This window comes from Squalius cephalus (genome assembly GCF_949319135.1).
Source record: "Squalius cephalus genome assembly, chromosome: 9".
Classification (NCBI taxonomy): domain Eukaryota; kingdom Metazoa; phylum Chordata; class Actinopteri; order Cypriniformes; family Leuciscidae; genus Squalius; species Squalius cephalus.
Window position 1 is genome coordinate 14,710,608 of NC_137130.1, and position 27,739 is coordinate 14,738,346.

The 27,739-nt window shown below is 37.3% G+C and overlaps 2 protein-coding genes across 5 annotated transcripts in view; one reads left to right on the forward strand and one right to left on the reverse strand.

The window, feature by feature from the left end:
• Positions 1-3,031, forward strand: part of nalcn (sodium leak channel, non-selective) — a 116,776-nt gene extending 113,745 nt beyond the window's left edge. The window contains exon 47 of the mRNA XM_079881245.1: positions 2,957-3,031. Within this exon, the coding sequence (XP_079737371.1) occupies positions 2,957-2,970 (14 nt within the window). The 3' untranslated portion in view covers positions 2,971-3,031. The remainder of the gene's footprint in view (positions 1-2,956) is intronic.
• On the reverse strand, positions 176-27,631 carry LOC307164415 (phospholipase D1; the record flags this gene model as incomplete). Of its 4 annotated transcripts, XM_079881249.1 has the most annotated exons (29): positions 27,290-27,631; positions 25,485-25,592; positions 24,489-24,634; positions 23,207-23,371; positions 20,918-21,048; positions 20,525-20,670; positions 20,101-20,218; positions 19,790-19,855; positions 19,091-19,149; positions 18,905-18,997; positions 18,249-18,401; positions 17,705-17,854; positions 17,351-17,434; positions 15,700-15,781; positions 15,432-15,542; positions 12,990-13,199; positions 9,175-9,400; positions 8,863-8,991; positions 8,538-8,663; positions 7,680-7,798; positions 4,618-4,731; positions 4,361-4,471; positions 2,943-3,028; positions 2,728-2,841; positions 2,367-2,416; positions 2,078-2,212; positions 1,224-1,377; positions 642-756; positions 176-400 (listed from the first exon to the last, which is right to left on the reverse strand). In XM_079881249.1, the coding sequence occupies exons 4-29, from the start codon at positions 23,349-23,351 to the stop codon at positions 176-178; spliced, it is 3,252 nt and encodes a 1,083-aa protein (XP_079737375.1). In that variant the 5' UTR covers positions 23,352-23,371; positions 24,489-24,634; positions 25,485-25,592; positions 27,290-27,631. The 4 variants fall into 4 exon arrangements, with proteins under 4 accessions (XP_079737375.1, XP_079737376.1, XP_079737374.1 ...); XM_079881250.1 differs by lacking the exon at positions 27,290-27,631 and having other exon boundaries at positions 9,175-9,397; positions 25,485-25,662; XM_079881248.1 differs by lacking the exon at positions 27,290-27,631 and having other exon boundaries at positions 25,485-25,662.
• Between the last annotated feature and the right edge of the window lie 108 nt (positions 27,632-27,739).

Here is a 27,739-nt window from a genome sequence, read left to right on the forward strand (position 1 = left end):
GGTTTATGTACACTAAGACTGTCTGAGACTTCACAGCAACATGTAAAGCTAGCGTCTATGGATAGCTAAGAGGTAGTTTCCGCTCTACAAATGTATGCATGCTACTGACAGCACATATAGCATCATTAGATGACAAGCGTCAAAAGAGAGGGCAGCCATTACAGTTTCAAAGAGTCTATGTCCACAGCTCGATGGGCATCATTCCCTCTTTAGAGTTGAAGGAAGGGAAAAGGTTCTCCTCAGACAGGAAATACAAGGGAAATTGGACCAGAAAGCCTCGTATCTTCTTCAGTTCAGTGCAGGCCTGTGCAGGGTCCTCGGCAGCCATGCATGGGCGTGACATGTAGTCCTTCAGAATCTTATAGTTTAGGACTGCATCAGTGGGCAAACATCTGAAGACCTGCACAGAGAGGCAGTGATGGTGATACACCTACTCTATATTACAGCTTAAGCATATTTATCTAATATTGGATTGTTGAAGCATTTCAATGACGAGGGAAAAAGGCAGAATCAGACCACAAGTAAACACCCGGCTCTATTGACTGAGCCGGTCTTTTCTAAAAATAAATCGAGGGCTATTTAGAGGGTTCGGTGAGGAAGGTCAGTGCTGTGCTCTTACCTTTTCTGAGTGACTTATTTACCTTGTCATACACACTGGCGTTCTTGGCTGCTGTCACCATCCAGATTTCCTTGTAGAATCGGTCACTGATGGGATCACTGATGTCTATGTTGTCTCCCAGCAAGCCAAGAACAAGCCTAAAACGAGAGACTCCAAATTAAACCTTTTGTGATGTAATGGGGCACAAAATATTAATACATTTAAATTGGTTGAATTAGGCTGTATTTAATCTTTCACCTTAAAAAAAACCTTTCATTTAACCCGATTTTAGGACAAATATTTACGATTTGAAAATTTTATATCTGTATTATTTTCATTAGAATTGAGAACATTTCTCCCATGCACAAAATTGTAAAAAATGCAAAAATTAACATTGTGTATAATAAATGTTTTCACACTGGAGTGTTTAGTCATTTAAACATAGTGCAGATTTAGTGTGTAAATTAGCTCATTTAATTTAATGTCTATATATGTTAGTACATATTTCTTTCTTTGTGAGATTCATCCAATAAATATCAACAATGTATGTCACAGGACTGTAAAACCTCCCACTGCAAATGAAAATCCTGTTGCCATGTTGCTCACGTGTAACAGAAAAGCAGACCTGAAGCATTCCTCCCGTAGAGACAGGGCGAACCTGCCAGCCTGATAACTCCCTCCATCCATGACAGAGGGCTGGAATTCTGTGTCTTCAACAACCACAGCCATTTCACTGTCTCTCTTTCCCAGCATGCTCCTGTCATTGATGTTTGCTGAGCCTAAGCAGATCACAGATACCTATCAGACACTTTTCCTTTTCCTACTATCATAGTTAATGCCTATGGGGAGTGTAGGATGCGTGTTCTGGATCTGTATTTGGGTGTGACCTCTATTGAGAGCCTCAAGGACATATCAGTGAAAAACAGTGGTTTCTTGTTTTTCTTCTTCAAAGCCTATTCATAAGGATAAGAGGATAATTGGAATTGATAAAGACAGGCAGGATTTGAGCGACGTTAATGGGATTTTAATAATGCATTTGTGTGGATTGAGGAGACAGGCGTGACTTCGCTTTTCATAAACATCTGTTGGTGTTTGTTATTCTGCTCATGTCCACACGAGATGTGTTTTGTATGAATGCAGTGCCCCCTAGTGGCGTATAATAGTTTTACAGTTTAAAGATTTCAAACAACATGACCAGGTGCGTTTCTATATAATATGTATGCTGTCTTTCCAAATATACCTTAGTAGTCAGTATCAGCCAGTAAAAAAATGTGTCAACCACTAATCTGAATATCAAGCAAGTCATCTCCACCTATGTTTCAATTATAGCACTGCTTCATTGAGCCTAAAACGTGGGAAAATATTGTCTTAAATTGTGTCTGAAATGAATTCATGACATTTTCTGGCACAAATTATACCATTTCCTGAGAACGACCCAATTTTAGTTTTCTATATGTGAGAGAGGGGAGATTGGCTGACCAATAATGACAGTGCAATCATCCACGATCATGAGCTTGCTGTGCACGTAAATGAGTTCAGTGACCAGACGCCCATCCAGGTCAGCGTGAGTGCGCAAACCGCAGAATGAGATGTACTTGATCCAGCAATCTGCCACTGCACAGACAAATACATACACACACACACACTTTCTTCATCCTGATCCTGTTATAATACATTAAAATGATGCAATCCACATTTGATGGGCATGATTTTTGCAAATGTGACAGCTATAGTCTAAATTTATATTTCTGCATACTAGTCTACTTACTCACACATTTGAGCCTCTCAATAATGGAGCGCTCCCCTCTGCACATTGTCCTGTAATGGAGAAAGAAAGATTTCATTTCATCTACTGTCTGTCTTGACTTGCACCAATCGTGTGTCTTAATTCTCCTTCACCCGACCAATCACATCGCTCGCTGAACCCCAGTTACCACAGCATCCTCTCTACTCCCCTTATCTAGCCTAGCGTTGAGCCTCCAAGCTGGGGCTGTAATCGTCTTTTGCTTCTCTCTCGTGAGTTGCGGGGACCGTTGTTTCCACATTACACACGTGTAATTTGCTGCATTTTTGCCCTTAATTGTGGCAATTTGGTGATTACAGAAGACGCATGTTTGGAGGGTTATTACCTGTAATTAAAGTACATGATTGCTTTGATGGCTTGCCCCCCCCCTGAGGAGATGTCACCTTCAAAGCCGGGCAGCAGGGGCATCACCACATAGACCCGAAATTTTTTCCTCTCCCTGTGGCCAAGTCATAAACGGAAATGATAAGGAGTTAGGTTTGCCCATTGATGTTTTTGTGTTCAAATTCATATACAAGTGTATCTATTGTCATGATGCACCTGTATGCCCGCAGGATTCTCTCCGTGAGCGCATCTCCAATGTTGTTGTGGATGGATTTGTCAGCACAACTGATGAAGAACTGGTTCTGAGAGATAAAGAGACAAAAGGGAGAAGAGAAAGATGAAAAACTGAAAATACGGCACAGGAACTGCATCTGAAGCATTATGCAAGAATCACAATCTCATAAAACAGGGTTCCGGATCAGTTGTTTATTCTTTTTCTTTCTTTTTTGCAGTTTCTTTTTAATACATAATATGCATGATATATTTATATCATGTTCAGAGTCTATAAGATTTTTCTTATGGTCACCAAGGCTGCATCTATTTGATCAAAAATGCAGTAAAATTAGTAATATTGTGAAATATTATTAAAATGTAAAATATCTGTTTTCTATTTTAATATGTTTTATAGAATAGAAAGTTCAAAAGAATAGCACTTATTTGAAATATAATTATTTTGTAAAAACATAAATGTCTTTGCTTGTTTAACATTTTTGGAAGGCTTTTTATTTTATTTTAAAATTGTTTTACATATGAAATAAAAAATAATATACTTTAAATGAATAACTGGGTAAATAAATTACTGTGCCCCTAAAAATAAAATAAAAACCTTTTATTCTGCACTCATGACCAGGCATAGGCCCTATCCCAAATTGTGCAGCTGATGTATACTTGTTTCAGTGTTACAGTAAGTGTTACTATATTGTGTTAACTAATTACGTTACTTAGTTACTTTTTCTGAAAATGAATGTAAAGAGCCTTTAACACCAACAGTGAAATGAATAAGCCTAGGCTGAAGGAAATGCAAATTCGCACCGGTACAGTAGTGTATTTAGTATTTATTTATTGTATTTTATGTGTATTTTTTTCCCATACTCCGGAAGTCAATGGGGTACATCAACTGTTTGGTTACCTATATTCTTCAAAATGTCTTCTTTTGTGTTCAGCAGAAGAAATAAATTCATATAGATTTGGAGCAACTTGAGGGCGAGTAAATGATGACAGAATAGTTTTTGGTTGAACTATCCCTTTAACTAAAGTAATTTTTGCTTTAGGTCTGCAGCAAAGACATTGGTTAATAAAGTGAGATAATAATAATAATAATACAAACATAAAGCATATTTGTATTATTTCACATATTTAATAATTGCAGGTTTGCGTAATATTCTGAGTTTGCATTGCACTGTTTTTATTCAATCTGAGGAATACTGAATCTGGTTTTGTGCATTCTCACATTTAGTCTAGAACTACAATGTTAACAGCGCACATAACGCCTCTGCATCTCCTGATTTTTATTTCAACATGGGGACAGGAGAGGTGTAAATGAATAAATATAAAAGTAACTGTAGTAAGTTTAGTAAAGTTACTTGAAAAATGTAATCTGATTACGCAACACTGCGTGTGGTTATGTATTTTACCTCTATATATATGAAATGTTTGCTGTTCTGGATGGCTGATACGTAGGCCAAATGAATGGACTCCTCATGGACCTTTGACCCAATAGACCACTGGCACACAGATCTCAAAACCTTGTTTTAGTTTGTTTGGGGGGGGAAAGGAATAGAATCGCAAGGAATGACTTATCACAAAACACACATTTCTCTAAAAAATGATGGATAACTTAATATTGCCAGTGCAAAGCAGGAACTCATGTAATTTGGTGTTGAAATCTCACCTGAACGTTAGCTTGTGTGGATTTGCCGTGGTACTCAGCTGGCACCATGGGTGCGGAGAGAGACTTGGGCATGAGGCAGGGGTAGCACGTCACCCCCGACCGCTTCTTCACCAGCTAGCAAATAAAAGAAGAGTTGATTGGGATCAGACAGAATGCCCGACGCAGACTCCAAAATCACACCCCTAAAGAGCGTTAATTACTGTGCCACATCCAGATAGCCTGTTGGGCTGACCATCAACCCCTGCCTGCTACCTCCACTCCCCAGAGATAGAGCACTTGTTTGAGGCTGAATAAAAGTCTCCTCTGTTTAGTCTTAGACAGTGCCGCTGATTACAGTAAATTGATGGCCGTGTGTGTGAAGGGTTTCCGAAACTAGGTTTTTAATGGCTATTGTCCTAACTAGACTACACTCAGACTGTTTTCAACTGGGCCCGGCACATGGTTCAAAGGTTGTTTGAACATGAGACAAGCTTTGTTTCCTGGGAAACAAAGGAAAATGATGTTGCCACTTCCTACCAATTATCTACATATGGGAGAAACAATATTTTTGAGCAGTTTCAATGCTTTCTGGTCACATTAAAGACGAATGTGTTCTTCATTCATCTAGACTTTCTGTTCTGTAACAGTGTTATTAAAACAAAGCGAGAAAAAAGGATTTGTTGGCTTAAGTTTGAGTTTCTTTGGAAGTTTTATTTTACTTGACGTTTTCACCCCTCTTGAAGGAAGTGCTCGTGGTGCAAATTAGCGAGCTGTACGCCATGTCAGCTTACACTGTGGGCAAGCGGTAATCTGGGCCGTGTGGTTATAAACAGATGGTTCTCAGGCAATTAACAACTGGCATAATGTGTTGATTAAAATCCATTGAGCCCTGATGAGGGAGAACTAACATTAACTCTGCTCACGGGCTGTTGGCAGCTGCCCAAGCGATACTTATAACTCCAGTGACCTTGATAGTGAATCACATGTCTGAATCACCACACTTCTAAAAAAAGCTCGACTTAAACTAATTCAAATTTTTTTTTTCTTCGTATTACAGGTGCAGATCATAAAACACTGATCATATGGTTGGAGATGGAAAGTTCTGTGATAACATAGCACAGGTGTACAAAAGCATTATTCATAAATAAAGGGCAAATAAAACTCAGATGTTATATTTAATAAAAGTTCAGATGATAAGATACTGCAGGATAATATTTTACAATGTAAATTGAATTGTTTATACAAGTTTAATTCAGAGCTCATGCAAATATTGTTATTATTACAGTATACTGTATAATACCGTAAGTTTTTGGTCAGTAAGCTTAATACTTTTTAATTCATAATACTTTTATTCAGCAAGGACGCATTAAATAGATCAAAATATCAAAAGTGACAATAAAGACACTTATGCTTCAAAAGATTTCTATTTCAAATAAATAAACAGTTTTCAACATTCGTAACAATATGATTTTTTTCTTGAGCAGCAAATCGTTATGTAGCAATGATTTCTGAAGGATCATGTGACCCTAAAGACTGGAGTAATGATGCTGAAAATTACATACTACATTACATTTTAAAATATATTCAAATAAGAAAATAGTTACTTGCTTAAGAGACATTCAAAAAACGTACCAACCCCAAACTTTCGATATATACACTATCTATGTTTGAAAATCTCATAATGCCATCCACACAAATCACTGACAGGATTGTTCCCACTTTGAAATACTTTCTTTGTTGTGAATGTGACAAGTGGTGTTCCCTAATCAACAGCAAAAGATATAAATGAGACTGGTCTGTCTTTGAGCCGTAAATTCTCATTTCCACTAAACACCTCATCAGAGGCATTCAACTTTCTTTTGTTTGTCCTCGTCTGCCGCACACACACCTGGCTTCCTCTCCTTTAATTATTCACCAGCAGAGTGTCTGATCGGTAGCCAAGCCTGAAATATGACTGGCATAATCCAAAGGAAATCATACAGGCCTCAAACCAATTCAATTACTGAACAATCAAAGTAAAAAGGCCTCTAATTGCTCTAAAAGGGGGCTGAGAGTACGGGCGGCCATTGAATGCTGACTGCATTCAGAACAGGACACAATGAGCAACTGCAGGGGGTGCTAAGCTCAAGCTAATAAAGATGGTTATTCAAACACACTTGAGAGAGGGTGGAAACCTCGGCTTCATGCATGCGCTCTGATCTTTAGTTCTTACAATTAGAGTTCTGAATGGAGGTGGTATTTGTGCACCTTCTAACCATTTAAGAAAGTGATTTTTCTGGACATTCATGTGGATATGCTTTATAGTCATACTGTATAGCAAACGATACAATATGTGGCTACTACACTTTGCAACACTCTTATAATAAATATGCTTTCAAATATAAAACTCCTCCAGATGAAAATTATGTTGGATATAGGTTGTTCTTTCAGCTCAGCAGGTTCTCATTTCTGATGGTTTACTCAGAGGTTGCTTCCAAAGTTGTTTAAAAAGAGTAAGAGTAGAGTTATGAAATAAACTTAGATCTTACAGGTCAGAACATCTGATCTTGAATTAATCTGATGCAAATATCTTGACATTTGATATCTTGACAATTCTGAGCACAATTTGGGACACAATTTTCTGAAACTGAAAAAATGTAATCCTATTGAGAAGGACTAACGCTGCGTCCGAAATCGAATACGCCCCTACAATACAGCATGTGAAAAACAGTGCACCAACAGAGTAGTATGTCTGAATAGACAGTATTTAAAAACAGCAGGCGAAAAGTCCCCGGATGACCTACTTCCGGCGAGATTCTCAAGTGCGCATTCAATGGACACTTTACTATCCCATGAGGCCACAGGAGAGGATTTATGAATGGAAGTGAAGCAACGCAACAAACGCTGGAAGGTCACATGATAATGACAACATGGTGGATGTAGTTTGGGCGGATTACATTCATACTACACACACTCATACTATATAAAATGTACTTTTTTAATGGTCGTGAAGTAAGTTCAAATTGAAATGTAGTGCCTACTCAGACCGTACGCGATTTCGGACGCACCATAAGATAGCCAAGAACATATCTAATTCCTCCTACCTTTGTAAAGTTCCACCTCTGAATGAAATGTCGTGCAATATCTCTTGCAGCCTTCCCATGAACCACCACCCCAATATCATGCCAGGGCATCCGAGGTGTCTTATACCTGTCAATGAAGTCTTAACCAGAAAAATAAACAACAAACAGCCGCTATAATGCATAATAACATTAACCAAACCATTATATATATATTTCTTTTTTTTAAAAACCTTTATTTAACCAGGAGAGAACCTCACTGAGATTAAAATCTCTTTTACAGGAGTGTCCTGGCCAAGATATACATCTCAGGTTATACAGAGATGACAGACAGGCCTTTTGAAGGCATCCCAGTGTGGTCTTTCTCTTTCACCGTATTTGACAATGCACAACCATCTTAGAGTATTTCACTACATTCATCTATCAGACTCCTCCATTCTCCTGCTGTGTCCTACCCGGTTGGCACTATGTGCAAAACCAGGACTTCACATTTACAAAGCAGAGATGCAAAAATAAAGTTATCTCCCTCTGGCAAGAGAATAGAGCTGGGAAAATAACCCCATACTGACTACAGAATGGGATTGTTGGAAACGACTTCTGTGTCTTCTTTCCCTCATTCCTGTGTTGGAGAGATTGCTTCATTTGATGAATTTGACTTAAGATATCAAAGAATATGTAGTGTCGTTGTCATTTTTGTCTCTTCTGCTAGTTTTCTGTCTTAAGGCCTAAAGATTCACTTCTCGGGAAACACAGAAGTATGAATGTGTCCTGATATTTTTGTAATGCAAAATAAATCAGCTGAGGTCTACATTTACATTTTTTTGGCTGTGGTTGTGATATTACAGATGTGCACCAGTCGTGTTTAATTCAGCTGTTCCGTACCATCAAAAGGCTTGTTGAGTTTGACCCAGTCTTTGAGGATGAAGTTGCAGTAGTCTTTGCCGTGCCAGAAGCGAGTCTCTCCACAGAGTTCAGTACTGCCTATGTAACTTCTCAGGGAACTGGTCTCTAAAGCAGGTCGACATTACACAGATGTAGCAAATCATCTATTTATAAACTTAAGGATTGATTAGTTCTCATAGCTGTGTCATTCAACGTCAGCTTCAGTGAATGAATAATGAGGTTTAGTTGTGTATGAATACTGGATTTATGTGTCAATATATGCATGTCATACAGATGTGTTTGGTTTTAATGCTTGTGTACTAACCATAAGGCAAAGGGAGAGAGTGATGAAGGCCGAGATAGTATGAATCGCTGGAATGCAGAGACGAGCTCTTGGTGTAACATTCCCGAGTGAGAGGGGTCCTGGAATTAAGACTATTCCTACAGTGATGTTCTACACACAGAACACAAACACAGTTTCTGTTATGTAATTAATTGCACCACTATCGGCACCAAACAGAATAGCAAAATAAACTAGAAAAAAATAAGCTTTATAAATTTATAGATAAAATAAATAGAGAGTATTTCAAATATAATCATATCTATATAACCATTTATTTTGTTGAATTTCTCTTACTGGACTCTGTTCCATCAGAGCTGTGGCGACTTTTCTCTGATGGCGTTCTTAGCAGTCTTCCTTTGTTGTTTTCTCCCTGTTCCTCCTCTATGGGCAAAGCGAAGCTCACACAGATCTCACCTGGATCCTCCACTGAGCCTGAATCTCCTCCTTCTCCAGTCTGAATTTCTTCAACTATCAAATTAATCTTCATCTCCTCGCCCTCCTCCACCATGGCAACTGACTGCTACAGAACAAAAATGAACATGTATAAAACATAGATAAGACAGAAAAGACATATGTTTTGCTATTTAGTAAGCTCATTCCTGCATCCCAATAAACCTTGTATGCACCAAAAATATGTACATGGCTGGTGATCAAAAATGTATCAGTAAAAATATACTATTAGGTTCATATATTTTATAACTGCTGTGGGAAACAGTCTCAATTTCTTAAAAAAGTAGACATGAAATTGACACAAAGTGCTCCTGTTCTGTGGTGCAAAGTGTTGTGGGCAATATTAGCCCCCCCAAAAAATGCATGGATCAGGGATCCCACACCTTTTGACAAATGAATTTGCATGAATAAAAATATAAATATAATTAATATGATAATTATAAAATTAATTAAATTTAAAGCTGCAGTCCGTAACTTTTTAAAAATGTACAAACTGTACGTATTAAGCAAGTATACCATGAATCCATTTTCCAACCCGTGTGTATGTCTTATCCTGAATCCCAACAAGTGTTTATATTCGGACTATTTTAGACTGGTTCAGGGTCGCAGCGCTGCGGAGTAGCCCAGTACCTGCGTGACTCATCATAGACATTAACAAAGAGAAGTAGCTCCGGCTACAATGTTCTTTTGTAGAAATTGCACTCACACAAGAAGAGTAATTACTATCCATTAAATTATTAAGCATAAAAGGATAGTTCAAATCTGAATGACAGGAGATATTTTGAGAAATGTGTTTTTTGTTCATACAATGGAAGGCAATGGTCATCAAAACTATTTTGTTAGCATCATTCTTCAAAATAACTTCATTTGTGATTCACAGAGGAAAGAAAGTCAGATGAGGGTGAGTAAATTATGACAGAATTAAAATCTTGGGGTAAACTATCCCTTTAACTTAACTAGAACATTTCATTTCATTTTGGAAATATATTACTTTTTTTTCCATGACTTTTCCATTCCTTACACATTAAAAATGTCTAGTTTTTCGATTATTGTGAGAACACTTATGCTCCACCACAAACATTATACCATCTGGGCACTTTTAGTGTACTATTTTCAGTATCTCACATGTATGCAATTTCTGGGCTGTCTGCCTGACTTGATTCTATCTACACTGTTTAGTATTATTAAAAAAATTAAATAAATGGATAGAGACATAAGTCTCTCACTGGTGCACAACAGAGGGCCAAAGAACCAAGACCATCTTTTTCTTCACACGTTCTGAAAAATTCAACAGTGAAAACGTCCATGTTATCTATATGTGGCTGATATATCGGGCTAGCTGTCAGCCTGCAGTACATAGAGAGTGGTAATGGCCACCCGTGCGGCATCAGCCCAGGGAAGCTATGACTTAAACGATAGTGTAAGTGACTCCAGTCTGCTGAGCGGAGTCTGAACGAGGGTAAAATGCCCTCTGATGTGTGCGAGTTAATGGCTCATGGGGGATCATAGTGCCCTCGACTTGACAAATGGCAAATGTCAGAGCACTATTCTCCTGGTGGGCATAATTTTATTAAGTGCAAATATCACTGTGCTCCTTAGGAGACGTTTTGAAAGGTTAGACCAACAGCTGTAACAGTTTCATGTATATTAGCAAAGATTTTACAGTTGAGGAGCCCCGCACTGATAGATACAGTCACTCAAGCATGCAAAGAGAAGCCCCTTAGTAAATGCAATAAGTGCCTTCATCTGAAGGGTTCAAATCATGTTTATTTAAAAGCTCAGACCCATATTTAATGACACAACGGCAGGCAGGTAGGCAGCAGGCCGGGAGAGGTGGCATAAAGACGAAAATCAAGCTCCCATTTAGTGGCCCCAGTCATTTGTTGACTCACTCATCCATGTAGGGCCTTTATGTTTAATGCAGCTCTCTGGGGGGAAGGAAAGGCCCAGCGAGAAGGACTGGAATTATCAACCGCAGGCCCTTCAAGGGTGCCCCAGATGCTCCGTAATTGCAATTTTACGTTTGCTCGTTGGGAAAAGAAAAGAATAAGAAGGCAGAGGCCCTGAATCACCAGCCGCAAAATCAATCCCAGTAAGCATACAACTGAAATGCAGTCTGGACCAGTCCTTTATGATCACCATTGTTAGAACAGCTATACAAAATAGAAATAGAAATCCCTACAATTGTAATTCAGGTTAGCTGTCAATGCTTTCAAGTATAAATCACAAATCAACATATAACAGAAAGATAAATACGTAATGGTCCTACAAATAATTTTACATGACATTTTGTTAATGAGCAGTTTTAAATTGAGTATTTTCATGTATTGCGAAAAGCACTATATACAAATAAAATTGAATTGAATTAGCGCATTAATCCACATGTTTAGAGGAGGCTTTAGCAGACGTCCGTCAGGTGTGTGTCGACTTCCCCCATTGAGTTCTTTGACAGATATCAGAAACACCCAGCTGGCAATAGCATGGCATGTTGACAAACATGCAAAGCCACTGTGGGCTAACACTCGCAATGGGTCACATTTACTAGTTTATTCCTGTCCAATTCACTTTTGCCTCTGTGAAGAAGTGATATCCTCTATTTCTGATATAGCCTACCCTCTCTATGTATATAAATCCATATAGGGAATAACAATGATTATGTTTTTATTTTTATTATTTGAATCCAACAAATATTAATCTCAAGGGACTCATTAAAACTTCATAGCTCACACTTTAAGTTTGTTTAATCCATTATTGATAAGAGGAATAATAACTACATTTTTACATGTTCTGATCAAAATGCGAGTTGTGTTTGCCCTGTGGTAGGTCATTCAGAGTAGTTGCTATTGGATTCAATAGGTCACAGAATGTGGTGTAACACTGCTAATCACTCCCTGTACTGTAAAAAAAAAAAAAGCAAAACATAGTTGCCACACTGCCTACACAAACACTGGGACGCACATGTTTATATTTACACTGGTTACGCAGGTAAACAACGTGTAGCAGCAGTACGTCACCGTTCGTTTCTAAAACCTGTGGAAACATGCAGACAGTTTGCAACAGTCTTTAGTTTGCCTGGCTAAGAACTGGCCAAGAAGGGGCTCTGGCTCCAGAACGTTAACCATTCTGGTATAAAAGAGGTATTACTGGCCTCAAAATGCTCTCTGACACTGTAAGAATACATGGGATTGTTTTTCCTGTTTTATTATCCACCCGATGAAAATATCAAGTGATAATAGTCAGGTAAAAGTCCAGTCCTACAAAGTCAAGTCCTTCAAAGGTTTGTGGTCAGTAATAATATAATAAATGTTTCTTGAGCACCAAATCAGCATATTAGAATCATTTCTGAAGGATAATGTGACACTGAAGACTGGAGTAATGATGCTGAAAATTCAGATTTGCCATCACATAAATAATATTTTAAAACAGAAAACAGTTATTTTACATTGTAATAATATTTCACAATATTACTATTTTACTATATTTTTGATCAAATAAATGCTTTTGTGAGCATAGTTTCATTATTTTTCTTACTGACCACAAACTTCTGAACTGTAGTGTATTACAGGAGAAGAATGGGTTATGAGATATATAACTGTATGTAGAATAGTAATAGTGATTTTTGCCTCAGAAAGTACCACTAATAATAGTGGTGGTCTTACATGAGTGAGGCTGGGGGAGAGAGAAGGACTGTGCTGGGGGCTTCTTCTCACACTCCCCACATCAGTCAGTCGGTGTTGGGAATCATCCCATCTTCCGTAGGCCAGGTCAATCCCTCCCAGGAAGGCCAGTGACTGGTCAATCACCACCGACTTCTCATGGTGAGCCCAGAGCAAAACAGTGGAGGGCATGTGATCAGGGTGTCGGATGACCTGTCAATCAGTAGAGATGGACAGCTTGTCAGGTTCATTTTCTCAAATCCACAAGGCATTGGGAAATTCTTTATTAAAGAAGAAAAAAGACTGAGGGTGTGTTCAGAATACTACAATTCTGCTCAGTCATTTCTTGTATGTTTGTTATGCACAACACTAAAATACTATTTACACATTCACAAATGTTCAAAAGTTTAGGGTCAGTACGTTTTTTCAACAAGGAACATTTAATTGATCAAACGTGACAGTAAAAAAATGTTCCAAAATATTTCTATTTCAAATAAATGCTGTTCTTTTGAACTTTCTATTCATTAAAGAATCATGAAAAAAAAAAAATATTACGCTTATATTTAGCAGCACAAGTGTTTTCAGTGTTAATAATAATAAGTGTTTCTTGAGCACCAAATCAGCATATAAGAATGATTTCTGAAGGATAATGTGACACTTGGCTGATGAAAATTCAGCTATAACGTCACAGAAATAAATTACACTTTAAAATATATTAAACTAGAAAACGTTTTCACTGTATTTTTTGTCAAATAATTGCAACCTTGGTGAAAAAAATTTAAAAAATCTTACCAACCCCAAACTTTTGAACGGTACATGAAATACAAGTACTTCTGAATATGTGCCAAAATATACAATATTCAATCAGAACATATATGAATGTGTGGATTGCCAGAAAGTTCTTTGAATCAATCAATCAATCATTCAATCATATACATTTTACAAGACACAAACTGATAAACACGCACTCTAAAAAGTAACAACTTAACCACAACTTAAATAAATGCATGGTTGCAAGTTAAAAATTCTAATTTATTGATTTAATTAAAAAATTTTGTCGGCATAATAATGTTGATCATTACATTAACTTAATATTGTGTGTAATATAAATGCTTTAATTGCTTTTTTTTTATTATTAAGTTGGAGTAACTTAATGAAATTGTCTTTGAAACTTGGGTAGTGGATTTCTAGTTCCCAGCATGCTTTGCATTATACTGTTTAAGGAGAATAAATGTTGAAATTAAGTGTTTTTTAGTGAATGGAAAGACCTGTTAGTGTTTAATGCTGTTATGTTTGACATTTAAAAGAGTTTCTGTAATGCTGAAATTTTTGTGGTTACCATTTGATAGAAGAGTTTATGAAATGAAGTAAACACTACATTGACTCTATAAGCAATGACTGCGCTAATGCCAGTGACAAGTAATTTATTACATTATATTACATTACATTACATTACATTACACATTAACTTTATAAATAAGTTACATTTAGTATGTGCTATAATAGCGTGGATTTAACTGAAATAGATAAGATAAATTGGTTCCAGGGCTACAACTCAAGTAGTTGGAGTGACTACATTTTTTTAGTTTAAAAAGATTTGTGTACATGTTACAAGTTCCTCTAACTCACTATAGTTTGTTGGTTTAACATAATTTCATTCAAGTTGCCATAACAACAAAACATTTTTTTTTTAGAGTTTAACTTTTGTCGATTGACCAAATTTCCTAAATATGAGCTAAAGAAATACAGCGGGCTCTCAGCCAAAAATAACACCACAATGTAGATGGTGTCAACTTTTGTGCGAAGCAGCTGCGTCTCCACCAGCTTTGGCAGAGCCTCCAGAGGACGCCGCCCCTGGCAGGTGTTTCTACACCAGCAGGGCCCAGGAATACCTCCATCCAGCTGCTTTGCCGCACACGTCCTTGGGGTGTGGATCCCAAGCCACTTCCCAGTGTCACTCCTCTGCCCAGACTCAACCAGCGCTCCAATAAGATAATGTGACGGCATGTCAATCACACACCGGCCTGGGGTGCTACGGTGATGAATACCACAGCACTATGGTGCCATAGAAGCTCTGTGGCACCAGGGGAGGAAGCAGGCTTGCAGCCCCAGGCTCATATAAAGACAATCGGCAAGGGAGAACCTGACCATCTTCAGACACAATCCGTAGGGTTCCCAACAGAGTGATCCCCGTCATTCTACTAGAGAGTATTTTGGCAATGTCCAAACACGATCTAAGTAACATGCTACTCCTGTGTCTGGAGGGGAAGTAGTGGGCACACTAGGTGTTCTCGTGCTCTCTATGATTTGATTTGATCGAGCCTTAGTTCTTGGAGAGATATGGGTAAACATAAGAGTGGGAAGCTGATTCGGAGGGACGGGTCTCCTCTGTAATACTGTCATTTCTGGGCATAATTCTGCTTTTGACAATACTGATCGACTCACCCTGATGTTAGAGTGAAGTCCCATCAGGGTCTTCTTTGTGTACTCGCTGTTGAGACCCATCACTACCTCAACTTCTTTGTAGAGCAGGACAAAGATCTTCACTCCTTGTTGCTGAGTTGACAAAAGACAAAATGTTGTTAAAACAACATTCGGACTGGGAAAACCAAAGAGAACTGGGTGAACTGTGAGGTGCAACACAATATATGGATGTGTGAGAAGTAAAATTAAACTGGCTGAAGTCCAGATTTGAGCAGGTGTTCAGACTCACCGCTTTTCGCTTGAGGACATGGTCTAATCTCCACATGTTCCCATCTACTACAGGTCGTTTGAGGAAGATTTCTGGGCTTAACCTGAGGACCATATCAAAACCAATTTAAAAACCTTTAACAATTTCCACACAACTTTCATTCTTTATTTCTGTCACATTTAAGGCATCATTTTTTGTTAGCACCTATTCAGCCTCACATTGTCCCAAACATTCATGGGTTTCTTTAATCTAGCAAAGACAATACAATAGGTGAATTTGTTTAAGAACGTCCTGGCCAAGAATGTGTTTTGGTTTGAACATTGGGGAGGTTGAAGTGTGAACCATTTTAGCGGGGTCCCAGGGTATGCTCCCTTTGTTTGTTTGTTCATTTATTTATTTTTGCAAAATGGTCTTTTGAGGTATCTTACACTCATGCAACGTTGGTTGATAACATAACTGCAATAAAGTAATATCCTAGTTAACAATTACTTGTTTACTTAAATTTAAGCATCTGGACCCTTATCAGTTTGACAGAATTTTCTTCTTTAAAATACCATGGGAAGTCATACTATTTTTACTTAACATTTTCTTATATTGAATTTGTTTATTTCCTTCTCCTTAACAGTTCCTCAGGCTCTTAATGATTTTGGCTCTTGGAGTATCTGAAGGCCAGGTTTTTCCTAATATTAGTCATCATTACACATTTCACACATGGGGGAAACTGATTGTTTGGTCAATAATTCAAGAAGGTCCAGACTTTAAAGCTTTAAATCTACCTAGTACTTGCCTTTATGAAAATGCACCAAAGTTCTTGTAATTATTTTACAGTAACATTTGTAATATAAAGTTATAATAACAGGTGAGACCATTAATGGATCCTCATTAGGCCAATGTTGACATATTAGGCCAATAAAACATGATAAATTCTAGTACTGGTGGTAATAGTTTAAAAAGCTTTCTAATTTATGTTGGTGCAAGATGGTTTTCTCCTCTTTTCATCACTCTTTTTGGTAACACTTCATTTTGACGGTCATTTTTTAACATTCCGTTGACTAGAAGTAAATTTGCAACTACCTGTCAACTAACTCTCATTAGAGTATTACAGTAGTAGTCTGTCTGCTTAATATCTGCTAACTCTTTATTGTGATGCTCCTCCAACAGACATTCTACTGAAGTAACTTTGCAACTACCTGTCAACTTATTCTAACCATAACCCTACCAGTCTACTAACACTCTACTAACACTCTAATGAGAGTTAGTAGACAAGTAGGTGCGACGTTACTAATAGTCAACAGAATGTGTTAAAGGGACCATCAAAATAAAGTGAAACCATCTTTTTTTAGTTTATGTGGCTATTTCACATCATGTTTGACTGTCTGGGTTTCACATTTTATCATCACCGTAGCGTCAAATATGTGCTGATAATTGGTCCATTCAGTTCGGGCGGGAACTTAGCGCATAAAAGCTCTGAACGCACGATGTATATAATTAATTAATAGCTTAATTCATTTTAATTAACCATGGTATAAACATTGGAAGGGTTGTACTTGCCAGTTTTGGTTAGCTACTGGTTATTGGCTACCACTGGCCTACATTAAGCAGTGCGACATTGCTCATTTAATTGTAAAAGCTAGGACCATGGGAAGTAATTGATGCTTATTCTAATCTGTACCACCAGGCTGTGATGAAGATCTCCTCCTTTGCTCCTTCCAGGGCATCAGCTAGGGCATCAAAGTATCCAGCTGCGTTGACAAACCTTCAAAAGGAGCACAGGGTGCCTCATTTAAGAACTGTGTCAGGGTACTTCACAGAGATTTGAGAGAAAATGTTCTGGTAAGTGTTGCTCACATGTTGACATAAAAAGAACAAAGAATAAGGGACTAGTTGAACTTCTGAGATTAATGTACTATTTTAAATTAAATTAAACTGCACATTCAAATTTATTTAGAAAGAATGCACTGTGTCCTCTATAGATTTAATTGGAGTATTATATTTAAGTAATTATTGTGCATGCATAATTCATCACCATTTTGAAGTAGTGTTTTCTCTAACAGGAGTGAAAGACCCATGGCGGTTTTCTCTCAGGAAGTCCTGTCCAAACATTTGAGAAAACTCGTCTATGGAGTGCCCCCACCAACGAGCCTGCCTATATGTGGAGCATTTGATAGTAAGTGCCCTGTCAATAAAAAACAAAACAAAAAACAACCTTTTACACAAGACAAATGTATTTAACTTACAATTATCTTACAATTTTATTAAGATAAGACATGTTTATAGAGAATACTGAAAATGTTGAAATAAGTTTAGCTTTACCCCACTGGAAAAATGTTTTTCACTGTTTTAAAGCAAAATCCCCCCAAAATATGATATGCACACACACACACAAACACACACACACACACATAGATATATTATGCTAGGCACGTGCATACTTACATTATTACATTATTACAATTAATATGGCAAAAGGAATGTTTGGAAATGTAAACTGACAATTTTGAAAGCATGTTATCTACCAATTACTGCATGATGAATTATCTGCAGTATAAAACACATTTATCTCAACCTGCCTGCAAAGATTCTCAATAGTGACTCCGTGCCTGACTCCGGTCTCCCGGGTCCCAATTTTGATGTGAAATCCCTTATCGTATAGAATCACGGTGCCTACTTGGCCATCCTCTGGCCTCATGTAGAGAACAAAGGAGTCTTTTACCACCAGCCATCTGAAACATGAAGCAGTCACCACATGAAAGCTAAAACAAGGGGGAGAGCCATTCTATCAGCTGTGGGAAAACATCATAATAACCTAAATAAGTAAACAACCGCAACAGAAGACATGCCACGACCCAAAGGCTCAGCAAGGCCGCAATCCGAGGAGCAAAATTCAATTGGGGCAGAGTCTTCTAGTGTTTGCTTTTAAGAGCTATGTGAATTATGTAAGTGTAATGTTACTGTAGTTGCTTGTCAAAGAAAAAACAATAACAACCCCGTCTGCACAGATGAAGTTCAACATCAGCATCTGTTATTCACCAGTATTCATTTCAGGGCTTGGTGTTCTTACTTATGAAACCAAGAGACGGAGATCACACACTACTGATTGAAGTGTTTTTCTCAGAAAGATAGTATGTTCTGTCCTCACGATGTGAACAAAGGTGAAAAACAATCAGTATTATGATTTCCTAAAAAACATGATTTCCTGAGTAAATGAATCTAGAAGAGCTCTCACCTTTTGGACCACCGGTAACAAACGCTGTTGGACCCGCACCAGTAACATACAGGGAATGTGTTTCCTCCTGATTTCTTTAAGATCAGACCTTCACTTTTGTCAAGGCAAATAAACATATGAATGAACAAACACTAATCAAGCCAAGGATTGTTTTATTGTATTTTATGTTACTATGTACATTCTTACATTCCTTTTGGTCCCAGATCCTGAATAAATGAGATTTGACTCACTTCCAAAAATTCAAGCTGAAATAAAATGCAGTCAGCATTATTAGCAGCTTTATGGTAAATGTGTATAAGCCACACACCAGTCACTTTAAAATTTGCTTATCATTATTTCAGTTAAGCATGGTTCTTTGAATCATTTCAGTTATGCTGACTAAAATGAACCACAAATTGGCTTCTGCTTTGTACAGTCCAGTTCTACCTTAATAATTAGTCAGGGAAGTGTGAGGTGAAAATTGAAGCAGAGGAAAATGTTTCTGGGTACAGGTACTCTTTAATTAGCCCTGCAAACTATTGCTAATTATGTGACTGTCAGAAAATTAGCCTGTGAAGCACTGAGCAAAGTGTGGAATCACCTCTCAGAGGCGTCTTCGACAAAATAGCCTGTTTTAATGAGTGGGGACACAGCAGGTAGAGTTCCTTCCAGAACCTTCATTCTGCCATCATGTGACACAATGGTAACGGAACCATTATTTTTTTATGCTAGGGCTATTGGCAGACAATGGTACTGCACATAGATGATATGAGTAAAGTTTTATTCATTCTTTGATCATTCAGTATCATTATATATCATGACAATGACATTGTATTGCCATGAAATGGTGCTGCCACAGTACTTTTTCGTAAGGACACAAGGAAAAAAGCTTGAGCTGTGACGTACCGTTGTAGGATGTGTCCTGTATAAAGGCCTTTTCAATATATTCCTCAGGTAGTCCTCAAGTTGCAACTGTACGAACAAAACAAAGACTCAAACACCAGAAATAAAGCTAAAATATAGAAGTGTTTAAATATAATTATGAATATTCCCAGCATTAATTATGCCTTTTAACTTTTTACTCCATATATTGTGAATATATACTTTTTTTTTAATTAACCCTTTGTATAAAGGGTTGATTGATATTCTATGGCACACTTATGCATGCCAAGGTCAATTTAAGTTGTTCAAACAATAGCTAAAATAAATAATTTTACTTTTCTACTGATGAGCTGTTCCTCTTTGACAAGAGCATCAGGTCTTCGTGGTAATGTTGGTATGTGTCCTCCGTGAAACCGTTTGCAGCCTTTGAATGACCTCCTTTTGACTGAGTGTCTGTCAAAAACAGGAAATCTGACTGTCAATATTTGACAAGATTTGGGTTGCGTGTCCGTGAAAGCGCCTCTGATTCGATTAACCGAGAGGTAACAGTGCAGTGAGGCTGAGAAAAGGGTTTTTCGTAGGGTTTAGGGGCGCTAACAAGAATACATCTGGGACAAATTGAGTACACCCAACTGAAAAATGAAAACACTTAGCAGCTCAAAAAGCAATGAAGCAAGTTTGTTTTTTAAGACTTGTGGTTTGTTTGTGAGAGAGCGTACTGTATGCATATAAAGATGAAATGAATACAGTGCATCTTACATTCTGGTTGGCAGAGGGATTTTTAAGAGGGCCTTGAATTTGAGCAGCTCCTGATGAAGTGCCTGGAAGTGCTTGAAACGACGCTTGATTTTCCACTTGAAGTTTCCGTGGCTCAGCTCTATAGTATACAGGTTGGGATTCAGCACCTTTGAGTGGATAATTTCGAGAAACAAGAACTAACTAATTATGTTTTGTACTAATCTAATCATGATACATGGTACAAATGTATAGATTTTTTTTTTAAATACTACATAGTATTATTTTACTTTTGTTCTTTAGCAAATAATCCTGTTATAAAAAATAGCATCATAGTTCAAAAAATTTGTTTCATAACGTTTTTAGTGTTGAAGAAATGTGTAAGTGATTCATTTGTAGTGTTTTCATTTGTATTACCCTTGTAGATGTGAATCGCTCCACCTCTGTCACCTGCACCAGGATTGGCACTTCTTCAAGAAACGTAACACCATCCAGGGACTTGAATGGAAGAAAGTTGTATATTGCTTGAAACGATATGTTCCTTGATTCTGAAAGTAATCATAATATTGAAATGAGTCATTTTGTAGTGATTTTTTCTCAACATAATCATATGAGCTATTGAGATCAATAAGAAAACATTGACACACACCAATGTTATGGTAATCATTCTGATTCATGTTGGCCTTGTATTTTAAACTGCTGATAACATCTTAGCAATCAAAAAGTACAGCGACTTTAGAAATAGTTTGTTTGGCTTTTTATCTTTTGAAGTTGTGCAGTAATGGCATGTAGAGGCTCCATTTGATTGTCAGCAGGATAGCGATTGAAGACTCCGGCTGGAGGTGTATAGTATGCTGTGTGCTCTGAAGTTTCTCAAGGCTAAATCTGCTCTGTATCAGATAATGATTTTCGTAAGCTTTTACCTGCTGAAATATTGTTCCTGGAAATATTAATGAACATGCACTGATTTAAAAGTGAGCATAAACAGCACATTATACGGTAAAAAATAGTGCCAAAAAACTTTTTCAACTAATGGTCTAGTGCTTAACATTCAGGAAAAAAAATTGATCGTCATCCTCAGGAGATCAAAATAAATATTATATGAGCTGGATTTTCTGTTTATTTTATATGAGGTTTGCAATTGTTGCAACACTGTTACCAAAATATGTGACATGTCTAAATAAATACAGTATACAAAACTTGGATTTGTCTAGTAACAAACGTTAAATATATATTGAAATGCCATAAACTAAATTTATCAACCAAAAAAAAAAAAAAAAGTAATGTTCCTGGATCAACAACTTTATTGATCCTGCACAACATTCCAATCAACCAATCAGATTTGAGGGACAAGTTTCCAGTTTCTGTCAAGTTTAGGCTTACAACCAGTTAGGTGCTTCTACATCAGTGTTATTCATCTATCATTTCCTGATTTTAGGGATGTTATGGGTAGAGTTAGGTTATATGGTTAGGACTAAATTTTCATGATCAACAAAATATGTTGATCCAGGAACATGTCTTGCTCAGCAAAATCATGGTAACCAATTGGTTACACGGTTGCAAGTAATTGCATATTTAGTCTAAATTCACTCAGTCAGTAGGGAGGAGCTGGTTTGTGGCCAAATTTTAATTTACTGTTATTGATTAACTTTACATTGATTACATTTACATTTACTTTGAAAATTGATGTTATTATATCATATTAAATTATATATTATTATATTAAAGTTTTTTAACAATAACTTGTATAACAGAGTTGAATGTCTTTTGGGTGTCACAATTTTAAGAAATATTACAGTTTTTATATGGGGGGAAAGTAAAAAATGTTGGTAATTAAATTCAGATAATAATTAAAAGTAGCATTTAATTGAGTATTTGAGAGCAAAAATATGTGAACAGTTTTTCTAAGCTTGCTGCATTGTGCTGCATTCTGCTGTCGGGAGTATGTTTGGTTCATTGTGTTCTGGTTTGGTTCTGTTCTGTTCCCGTTTGCCTGTGTTCCCTTTGCTTGTTTCACGATTTCGTTTGCCCATACAATCTTTAATCTATTAAGGTGTAACTTATTTGGCTTGCTGTCCACAGTGGAAGGGCTCGAGGAAGCAGCCTCAACTTGAGCTTAGATATACCCCCAGTGGGACTAATAATGGTTGGAAGTTGAGTCTGGTAGCAAGATGCCTAAATTATGTTGGTGGAGTTCACTCCTCCCAAATTTAGGAACTTCACTTGTTTCCCTGGTTTCTGATTAGTTACGCACCTGTTTCTGTTCCATTTATTTAGCTCACTCTGGGTATATATAGCCCTCATTTTCTGTTCATCCCTGTCTGTTCTCATTTCAATTTTTTAAGTTGGTAGTCTATATCTTGTTCTCCTGCATTTATCCAGTGCTCCTACATTTCTGTTATTTAATTTGAATTGTTAAATAAAGAGACTGCTGAATTAGATTCTGCTTCTTAACTCTCCTTGCTGCAACCAGCGTGACACCTGCATTTATGCTTGCATTATGTAAATCATATTCCTTACATTAGATTCAGTATCAGCTGTGCAGAAACCATGTTTCTATTGCATTATACAGTATGCTGCTCCAAAAAGTCAAATTTAGAATCGTACAACTCACTCTCCTTCTGACATAATGAAAGCAGTATGCTGAGAGGTCAGCAGTCATGAGGTCACCGACAGACGCAAAGACACACTGAAGCAGCAGTTTACCGCCACAGAGGTCAGTATGGACACTTGAGTCAAGCTCCTCTGGGTCGTCTTGTAGATCATCTTGGTCCAAGCTGCCAGAGAACCGGCTCATGACCGACTCCAGTCGCTCCAGTTTAGGAGGTCTCTGACGGCCCCTCAGAGACATTTTCTCTTAACGGCTTTTGTCTACAAAAACAAAGACTTTTTTTTTTATTCAACAAAGGATATACAAATACAAGACCAATGTATGAAGAATTATATAGTGCTTTTGCGATGCAATACTTTATTTAATATTTTTTGAAGAAACATTTTTTAAGTTGTTTTTTTAATTTCATTAGTTAAAGATATTTGCTCAGTTTTGAAGCAGCAGTACCATATTGCAGTTGTGTTTTTGTATGTAAAAATAATCAAACAATTAGTATTTGTTCCTATTACCATCTACTTAATGCAGACACCCCTTCAAATCATTTAGCTGCATTTCTGTGTTTTTGTCTGCTAAATATGCATAAATACCTCATGTTCAGATTTTTTTTCGGTCACTGATAATTGCCCCCATATGCGAAATGCATGAAATATGGATTTAATATCAGTTGGCTGGTTGCAGCACTTTGATATTTATATGAGGGGGAAATCTGTTAATGAGGGGCTCCTCCCCTCTCTCCTGACCGGCTCCAGAGCCAATGGCCCAAATGCAAAGTGACAGACAAGTCATCAAAGAACATGGGGATGTAATGTCTTGTGATCCCAGAAAGGGTGACAGACATTGATTTTTTTGCAATCTGACGGTACATGTAATGATAAAAGAAAGGAAAGGTCAGGGTCAAATGGCATGAAAGTGAGGAAATGGCAGGATATCACGCAATGTCACGGGCCACAAACCTTTTCCGCAACTAAACAATGCAAGAAACGCATTTTATTAACTTTATGACGTAAAAACTGCATTATGTGAGGGTATGTTCATTTATATTAAAAACATAGTTAATAAATAATATTGCCTGTACTAATTTAAAATTATTTGAATATGCATACTGCAACAAATGTGTTACTTTTGTTGCATGTTTATAGCTTTTCATTTATCCATTCAATTTCTCTCTCAAATAAAAAATAAATAAATCCAAGGTGAGATGTTAAAAAGTATAACAAGACAGTGATAATAAGAGAATATTTTGTCTTTTCACTGGACTTATTTTATGCCTGTTTCACATTTTTACTTATGAATATTTATACTTTTCATTCCAATTTGTGTCAAAGCGAGAGAGAAAGCAAAAAAGAAACACAGAGAGTATTTTGTGCTTCATTTCACCTGTCATTGCTCCAGTAAGACTGAGAATCTTCCTAATGGCCACGGCAAGGGGCCAACGGCTGTAAGGAGGGGGCAGAGTCAAACACACTTGTGATTTCCTCTCCCAACAGGACTGTGGGCAGCGGGCAAAGGTGTTACTCCTTTAGCTAGAACAGATAGAACAGACAAATCACTAAACTTATCTTGACATGAGCCTTATGAGCCTACTATTAAAATATGCTAATGTTACATATTTAAATAAATATTTATTAATAAAAAAAATTTCCAATACAATTATTGTTATTATTCAAATTATCATAATATATTTTGTAATAAAAAATGTTGTATTAATAAGAAAAAGATTGTAGCTGTATATACAGTATATAAAATGCTCCACAAACATAGGCCTACTGTAGTTGACCATTAGTTATTTGTTATACTTCTATCACTGATTTAAACATTATTTAGTCTGATAAATCCTCAGTAACAACAGCTAAAAATTATTTTGTTAAAATTTGTTAATGTCTGCTCAAATGCCAAGTTAAAAGAAAGTAATTCCATTACATCAACTTTATCTGTATAATTGTGGTCATTCAGGTAATATAACAGATTTAGTGCATATGCAATACTCTCGATATGAGAAACACACAGGACAAAGAGTTTACTGGATTAGATTGGATCTGTGGGGGATCCAAATTCATACATTTATTTAGGCCACAAATTGTTCATGATAATAATCGCATGTGTGACAACCGCAATGTAAATAAGGTTATTAGTTTGTGGTGTAATTAGACAGGATGTGAGTCTCCATTCTATGACAGTACAAACGGGACAGAGGCAATTCATTAAGCAGGTAATAGAGCACATTATTGTGCAAATGTTCTGCTTCAGACTAAATCAATCACCACTATAACTGCACATTCTTTCATTAAAGTGAATTACAATGCTGAAAGAAGGGAGAAGACCAGAGCTTGGAACAGCAGGAAGGCAAACTAAAGAAAATATCTAAGTTCTTACCTCATTCTGAAGCCAGTGGAGGAGGAACACTTCTTCTGATTCTCGAGATTACAACAGGTTGCAACTACTCTGCTTACTCAGTCTTGATCTCTGTGGTAATTCAAATAACTGGTTTCTGTTAACTTGAGGAATTTCAGTGCTGTTACCCTCTTTGAATTATGTTAGCAGTATGACTGGACAGTTCCATTCACAGCTCTTACAATGTATCATTGCACCATAGGGGAACAAGGGAATGGTTTCACTGCATGCTCAAAGCCTCTATTGATAGTGAAAGCTCTGCCACTGGTGTGAGTGTTTGTGTTTGAAATGTTTGTACCAGGAATCAGAGAGTTACAGCTAATCTCTGTGATGTCATCCCTCATGAGATGGGGACTGGCGTGGCGGAGCTTACTGGCCGCAGTGGTATTTGTGTTGCTGACTGATTAGTGATGTGTCAGCGGTTCAAGAGGATAGTAGGACAATCATTATTATAACATGTTGGCACCATTCTGAAATCTTAAATACTGTATCTCACAAGGTAAACACTAGCCTTCACAATGATCCATAAGAATAGGTTTATTTAAAATTGCAAGTCTAGATTAATGCAATTTTTTTCTGGCCTTTATCCAATTCTAAAGTCAAACAGGGAAATACAAATTACACAGTGACAGAACATGTTTAGATATAGGCTACAAAAACACAATTTTAATAGGTTTGAATTTTGATTAGTCACAAGTTGTGGCCCAAATAATGCACCACACACATATTACGGTGACCGGGAGGGAACATGTTCGATTCACTTAGTTTTGTCGTGGCCACAACATATAAACTCGTGGGAACGTCAAAATATCTCATGGGCACGAGATCGTATGTTAAGCGAACAACATCCGTTTCTTGTGGCCCACGACTTAATATGTTGAGGGAACGACATCCGTTTTTCGTGGCCACGACTTAACATGTTGAGGGAACAACATCCGTTTCTCGTGGCTATCCGTTTAATAAAATGTGGGAACCGAATCTTAAGTTTATCATAATTTGTTTATGTTTATTGCCTAAAACAGGACTTTATTCGTGACCCGAGTATTTCATTCAAACCAGCAAATTTCAGACGAAAAAGCCCATTCAACTTAAGAATGTTCAGGTGTCTTTCATTACGTACCCATGTCTTAATGCCAGAGACTGCACTATATCTTTATACGACATTCCTAATTCAAAGTAAAATGTTATTTCATCAGTCATCTCCATCTCCGACTGCTATGGTTACAGTATTGACCGGTGTGGTACCCTCAACATAACTTGTGGCCACGAGAAATAGAGAAAAATATATCGTTCCCTCAACATATGATCTCGAGGCCACGACTTTACCACTTTCATAATGATCTCGTGGCCACGATTTATTATCAAGTTCCCACGAGTTTATATGTTGTGGCCACGACAAACTAAGTGAACCGAACATGTCCCCTCCCGGTCACCGTATACTATGCACTACGTAAATGTTGTAATGTTATTTTCTCACTAAACTTCGGAGTCTGATCCAATCACTCTTGATGTTGTTGACTCAGGCTCCATTGTTAAGTTGTGTCTTCAGTATAGGCTACATTGCGTTTTTATATTGTTAAGTACTTTTATGTTATGCTTTGAAAAATATCTATATACAGTATAATGTAAAACATATAATTACCATTATTATTATTATTCATTGTAGCCTCTAGTGATAATTTCAAAATGGCGGCGCCAGGGGGAATAGACATAGACAGTAAAAGAAATGGACACAGCGACCCCATTGGATTCAACAGAGAAAAGTGAAGTCAATTAGAAGCACTCACTTCCTGATGGCTGACCGTACTGCGCAGACTCAAACTGAGCTTGACGACGTAGATGTGACGTGAGCAACCTGTCTGTCTTCTAGTAGCTGTGCCAAGAGAAATCTGAATCATTCCCTTCCGAAACTTGCAGAGATGGAGAGTGTGAGTAGGAGGTGTCCATGAGCTAGGAGCAGGAGCAACTTTTGCTAAGTATTCTGATTAATTATTTTGTCATTTTGCCTCCACGTCCCCCCGATTGCCCGCAAGCTTCTCCTACTGTCCATACGGTAATCTCACTACTGTGCGACAGAGAGTCGCCTGGTTATGACGCAATCGTTAGCCTATTTGTACAAAAACTGCTTCTACGGGGCCATAATGTAAGATACAAGGTAATGGAGCCTTTTATACATTTTCGTGTTTCTTTAGAAATAAATAATGGACAAATGGAGTCTTTAAACGCCTCAGATGTAA